Source organism: Frankliniella occidentalis, unplaced genomic scaffold (genome assembly GCF_000697945.3).
Source record: "Frankliniella occidentalis isolate FOCC.00 unplaced genomic scaffold, Focc_3.1 Scaffold290, whole genome shotgun sequence".
NCBI lineage: Eukaryota > Metazoa > Arthropoda > Insecta > Thysanoptera > Thripidae > Frankliniella > Frankliniella occidentalis.
Window position 1 is genome coordinate 40,172 of NW_026267416.1, and position 5,893 is coordinate 46,064.

Sequence of the window (5,893 nt, forward strand, 5' to 3'; positions counted from 1 at the left end):
GCGAAACCACGCAAGTGCATTTTTTGGTGATTTTTGGAGACATATACCGTTGGAAAGAGGAAATCATGCTCTTTCAGAATATATAGATATCTCGATTTTTTCGAAAAATGCACTTGCGTGGTTTCGCCAGTGGCTGAGCGCTGTGCGTGGTTTCGCCAGTGGCTGAGCGCTGTGCGTGGTTTCGCCAGCGGCGCTGCGCTTTGCGTGGTTTCGCCAGCGGCGCTCCGTCGTGCGTGCTTTCGCCAGCGGCTGAGCTTCGTGCGTGCTTTGCGTTAGGGGCGAGCGATATTATCTCTTCTTTCATTGACAGGCGCCAAAAAGGAATTTGCCCAAGAAAGTATTAAAGAAGATAGAAATTGCAAAAGAAAAAGAAGCAAAAAGAGAAGCACTTAGGAACCATCTGCTTAAACAAGAGAAGGAAGCTCTTGCAGCCAAAGCACAAAGGGTTCATCCAAAAGCAGAAAGCAAGACTGACAACAATGGTGTGTCTGAAGTAGCCCATCAAATTCTACGACAGATTCAGAACAGAAAAGATGAACCAGACACTATCTCCCTTTTCATGAATGCAATGGCATTGAGAATTAGTGCTCTACCTGCCAAATTAAGCAGAAGGTTGATGCTCAACCTTAATGAGATTGTTGTTGAAGCTGAAGAGAGCAGAGCAAGTTCAAATTTGCTTGAGTTAATTTAAGAGTACAATATGGTCTTAAAATTTTAATTTTTGAAAACTTTCCTAGTGAAAAGTTAGCCTTAAATCTTTGGGAATTTTTTCACCATCTAACTGCATGGGTATTTCTTTTTTAGGAGGCCTGACAACAAAGATAAAAATAATGATAAGTTAGAAATAATAAATAATGGTGAATGAATTTGGACTTAAGATAAGCAAGCATGATCTAGACACTTTGCTCCCTTCTCAAATGCTAAATGACCAGGTAAAATTTCATTCTTGTGTCGGATAACTTCAGTACTGACTATGGGTTGTGGGCCTCTTATAGCTGAGATGTTTTCTAATATTGATCTAGCGCATATTGTTGCATTTTTACTTTCAGATAATGAACTTTTACGTTCAACTTTTGGCTGAACCATCAAAGAACGTTTACATTTTTAATACCTTCTTCATGGTTCAACTCCTTTCTGAAATATATCAGTATGAAGATATTAAGGGGTGGACAAAGAATGTAATGTTACATATATACACACGTTATCATCTTTTTCTACAAAATGTATTCAATATGTCTCAAATAACTGACATTGTTAATTGCTTTGTTGTATAGGTTGATATCTTCTACTTCCCACTTGTGCTGATACCAATATATAAATCGACTCATTGGACAATGGCTGTTATTAACAATGATTTGAAACAATTGATGTTCTACAACAGCTTAAGCCGAGATTTATATGTTGATTGTTTTGAAGTAAGTACAACATCTGAGTGATGAGACTCTGGACTGATAGATTGATCACCTGATTTAGCATATGTACTGATTATTTTGTTTACAACCGCTAGGCCCCCTGGAGAAAAAATTAAGAGGCAAAGTGGCATTTAAGGGGCAAGTAAGTGGCACCAAAGTGTCAAAGAGCCCAGGTGGCATTTAAGTGTCTTACAAATGGCAATGAAGGTTCCATTTTTGAAGTGGCACTGAGGATACTTTAGAGTGGTTCCCAAGGAGTAATGAAGCGGTGAATATTAAGTGGCACTAGAGTGGCACCTAAGTGCCCACCAAGGGGTGAAGAAGTGTACATTTAAAGCTCATTTTAAGTGGCATTAAAGTGACACTTGAGTAGAAAGTTAGCTCTCACTGATGAATCACCATGCTAACAGAGCCATAGTCTGGACGCTATGCCGAGGCAATTGCCTGCTTCGGAGGCGAAGAGTGTACACACTTGTCATTTTTGTAAAGTAAGGTTTACGAGCCCCTGCTGGGGACTTGTGGAACTTACACAACCGCAGTCTCTGCATAGTGTACAATTTCAACAGCTTTGCCAGCCACTTCAGATCCTGAATGCCACTTCGTAACCACTTGCTTACCACTTGCTTACCACTTCAATGTACTTTAAAGCGACACAATCCACTAAACTGCCACTTAACTAAGTGGCAGCTAAGGGGCAGAGCTGCCACTTATTTGCCCCTTAATTGCCTCTCTGCCCCTTAATTTTTTTTCCAGGGCCCTGAAAAAGTACCTGAAAGAAGAGCATCAAGAGCGGAAGGGGGTGGAGCTAGACTTCGAGCAGTGGAATGTTATGGGTGACTTCATTGATGTAAGCGTGCAGAGCACAGACAGGCTGAAAAGTCTCATACTGAGGTTGCAGTCCATTAATGTCCTTTGTGTTTACAGGGTCCTATGCAGAAAAATTGGTATGAGTGTGGAGTGTTTGTTTTGGAGGTGGCACGGCGACTGTGCCTTGAACAGTCCTTGGAGTTCACCCAAGAAGACATTCCTAGAATCAGGCGCCGTATTCGAACACAAATTCTTAACTGTCTTCTTATGGATTAGGTGAATTTGGGGATTTATATCTGTTTCCTAGTTTTATGAAGGCAATATATGTCTTTTTGGTCTCAATTACTTATTGGATTGTAAAATATTTCCCTTGGCAACTGTCTACTGATGGATTAGCTGAATTCTTCTTTCTCTTTCTTGTGTAATATGGGGATTTATGTTGATAGTTTCTTAGTTTATGCATATATGCGATGCATATATGTGGTATGTCTGTCTGGTCTCAATTACCTGTTGGATTTTATTTATAATTATTTCTTTTGACAACTGTCTACTGATATATTTATGTTTTCTTGTGTCATGCTATGCATATTTGATATTTGACGGGTAATAAATTTACACCAACAAACTGATTCTTATTAAGTTTTCTATTGGCTTTGGTGCTATAAGACTATCATACCAAGAATGCGCGTACAGAAAGGTTAATCTTGTTAACCGAATAGTAGAAACTAGGACATAGAAAACTAGAACATAGAATGTTAATGGAGTTTGTGCAGTACAAACTGCATAGTAGTAAATCAAGCCTGTGAATTAAAGCAGTAATCTAATCAAATTTTAGTCCTTGATAAACTTGCAGCAGTTTCTTAAATGAAACATAAGTTCAACCATTTGTGTACAAGTAGACATTAAATGTAGGAGTTTGGCAAAATAGAAATGTGAGATAACTTAATACATTTAAAAATATAACAAGGTACGAATATTCAAAAAGTAGTCCTCATACTTACAATAATTTATTAAATGAAACACTAACTAATTTATTTTGTAAAACAAGACATTACATACATAGGAGTTTGGCATATTGAACATTTTGAGATAGCTTAAGGGAGAGTGGGGCACATAGTGTCACTTTTTGGAAAGTCTTCTCTCACAGTCCTATTTTAGGCAGCATTACGGGTTTTGGGGTTGGTGAGCCTCTATTCGACCTTCAGTCACACGAAATCATTGAGACCCGCGCAAAAATATTCGTGTCTTCTCTCAAATCATCTCGAGAAGGAACCTCGGTAATTGACAGTATGTGCCCCGGGGGTGGGGCACTAGGTGTCACCATGTCTCTATCGCTATATAACTCATGGGGGAAGTGGTTTCTCGAAACGGTCCTTATGGTATCTCGGAAAGGATGTGCCAATGGAAGCATTTGACCCCCAAAAATAAAAATTACTCTCCAACATTTTCTGCTACAGCGGATCATAAAAAGAGTGACACTACCTGCCCCAATTTGGGGGAACTACTGTCAATAAATCTTTAGATGTACGCTGCTGCTACACCACTGAAAATTTCGCCACTCCCATTTTGCAATCAAATAAAGATGTAAAGAGGTTGCGGTTGCGATTTCACCAATTAGAAGACTTAAAAAGTGAAGGGGCTGCTATTGCCAGCTCATTGACAGTATGTGCCCCTGACAGCTGGTGCCCCACTCTCCCTTAATACTTTTAAAAAAAAACAACATGAGGTTTTTCAATGCTAGAACAGTAATTACATTTTGCGCCATTGCCATGGAACAGGGTTTCGTACAAAGTACTCTAGGAACTTCTCCATTACCTCGTTGGAAGAAAAGTGGGAGCTGGTACATTTTCTTGAAGCCTGCCTTTTCAGATTTCGGAATATGGTGAATTCCATTTTGCGGCATTCTTGGCGCCAGCGACCAAACACATACGTACCGTCATCTCTCACATAGTCATCATACCCGCATGGCTTGTACTTCCAGCTTCTTGGTGGAATTGAGTCCTCGTCCATGAGATGAAAATTGTGAAGTGAAAGGCAACATGTTACAATAGACTTGGCCAGGGTTTGTGATGCTATGATCGAGGTACGTAAGATCCTATACCTAGCACACAACACACCAAAAGCGTTTTCAACTACTCGGCGAGCCCTGCTCAGCCGATAGTTGAATAAATTTTCTTCTTTTGGCAGGAATCTTCCAGGAAATGGTGTTAAGATGCCTTCTATTCCTTGGAAGGCGGCATCGCCTATAAACACATACGGCAGGTCTCCTGTCACACCATTTGCAGGACCTGGAGGTGGGGCAGATATCTTGTTCGCTTTCAGCTTCTTTCCTAAAGCGCCATGGTTGAAGACGTTGGCGTCGCCTCGACGTCGACGTCCGCTTCCTCCGAAGTCAATGTCGACGAACCGTAGTTTAGCATCTGCTACTGCCATCAATATCAAACTGTGGAAGCCCTTGTAGCAGTAAAAACGGGAACCACAATGAGGGAAAGCCTGCAAGTAATTTACACTCTCAATAATAATCATAATGATAAAAATAATCATTAATAATAGCAGCAACAACAACAAGCTGCCTTGCAAAATGGAAGGGAAAGCCCACCTGTACTGCAACATGTTTTCCGTCAATGGCACCCATGCAATGTGGAATGTTCCACATTGTCTCGAATTCGGAGGCAACTTTGAGCCAGAGATCAGTGGTCAAAGCTGGGAAAACTGTCTTCTTCAGCTCTCGCCAGATGATAGTTGTTGTTTCGAACACAATTTTCCCAATGCACTGGGTCGACACCCGAAACAAGTACATCAAAGAGACGTGTGAATCCCCAGAAGCAAGATATCTAGGAATTCAAAGAAGACAACAGGTGTAATTAAAATTTTCATATGGGATTTACATCTTATGTCAGATATAAGGTGCCCCACCCACAATGTGCGTCCCCCGAGTTGACACGCGAGGAAACGCGGGGCTTCAAACATTACCCAGCTGAGTTGTTGCTACAACCAGACAAAGCCACAGGCAGATTAATACCCGGAAACCGACTATAGGTTGTTTTCGGCCCCAGAAGCCCCTTGGGATCCCCGACCTCTGCGGGGCTGCGCCTATGCAGCCTATGCTCTGCGTGGGGCGCCTGACGAGCGGACCGTCCCGTTGGACGTGGGAGCCCCGCGGCGTTGCCTACGCCACTTCCGCAGGCGCCTTTGCTGGCGGCTGAAGAGCTCGGGGAGCCCAAGGACTTCTCACCACAGCTGCTTGGCGGGAAGTGGCGCTGTTGATCGCGTTGGATCGTGAGCTCGTGAGACGTTCATTGTGGAGACACACAATTGGAAAGGGTGTGTACAAACCTCAAAGTAATAGCCAGTCTTTCCCCTGGACCAATACATTCCCTTTTGGAAAACTTTTGAAGATGAGGAGATACCAGAGCGAACAGACGGTCGAAGGCTGCTGGTGTCATCCTCAGAAAGTTAAAAAAACTTGTCTTCGTCGGTGGCTCTGAGGGTCGGGATCAAGCTGAACCATGCCCCAAACAGGTCATGGTCCTCCAACATAGGGCATACCCAATATTTTCGGACCACGTTTGGTTTTGAGACTTTACCAGTCTGCTTATTGTGCAGCAACACACAGGATAGGCATGTCAGAGCTTTTCTGTAAGTTGTAGCATGACGCCTCAAAGGTCCTGCAT

At 42.3% G+C, this 5,893-nt stretch overlaps 2 protein-coding genes across 2 annotated transcripts; one reads left to right on the top strand and one right to left on the bottom strand.

Annotated features, from left to right (window-relative positions):
* The first annotated feature begins 854 nt into the window (after positions 1-854).
* On the top strand, positions 855-2,495 carry LOC127750927 (sentrin-specific protease-like). The gene is made up of 5 exons (XM_052273637.1): positions 855-932; positions 1,050-1,178; positions 1,275-1,432; positions 2,166-2,259; positions 2,337-2,495. The coding sequence occupies exons 1-5, from the start codon at positions 855-857 to the stop codon at positions 2,493-2,495; spliced, it is 618 nt and encodes a 205-aa protein (XP_052129597.1).
* Positions 2,496-3,968: 1,473 nt separating this feature from the next.
* Positions 3,969-5,665, bottom strand: LOC127750928 (uncharacterized). The gene is made up of 4 exons (XM_052273638.1): positions 5,556-5,665; positions 5,193-5,207; positions 4,819-5,053; positions 3,969-4,712 (listed from the first exon to the last, which is right to left on the bottom strand). The coding sequence occupies exons 1-4, from the start codon at positions 5,663-5,665 to the stop codon at positions 3,969-3,971; spliced, it is 1,104 nt and encodes a 367-aa protein (XP_052129598.1).
* Between the last annotated feature and the right edge of the window lie 228 nt (positions 5,666-5,893).

What these genes read in the sequence shown, in the direction of transcription:
- LOC127750927 (XM_052273637.1), top strand. Translation starts at nt 855, where the DNA reads ATGGTGAATGAATTTGGACTTAAGATAAGCAAGCATGATCTAGACACT. An exon ending in CTCAAATGCTAAATGACCAG is followed by an intron (nt 933 to 1,049) that starts GTAAAATTTCAT and finishes TTTTACTTTCAG; the next exon opens with ATAATGAACTTTTACGTTCA. An exon ending in GAAGTAAGTACAACATCTGA is followed by an intron (nt 1,433 to 2,165) that starts GTGATGAGACTC and finishes TTTTTTTTCCAG; the next exon opens with GGCCCTGAAAAAGTACCTGA.
- LOC127750928 (XM_052273638.1), bottom strand. Translation starts at nt 5,665, where the DNA reads ATGACACCAGCAGCCTTCGACCGTCTGTTCGCTCTGGTATCTCCTCAT. An exon ending in GAAAACATGTTGCAGTACAG is followed by an intron (nt 4,713 to 4,818) that starts GTGGGCTTTCCC and finishes AATTACTTGCAG; the next exon opens with GCTTTCCCTCATTGTGGTTC.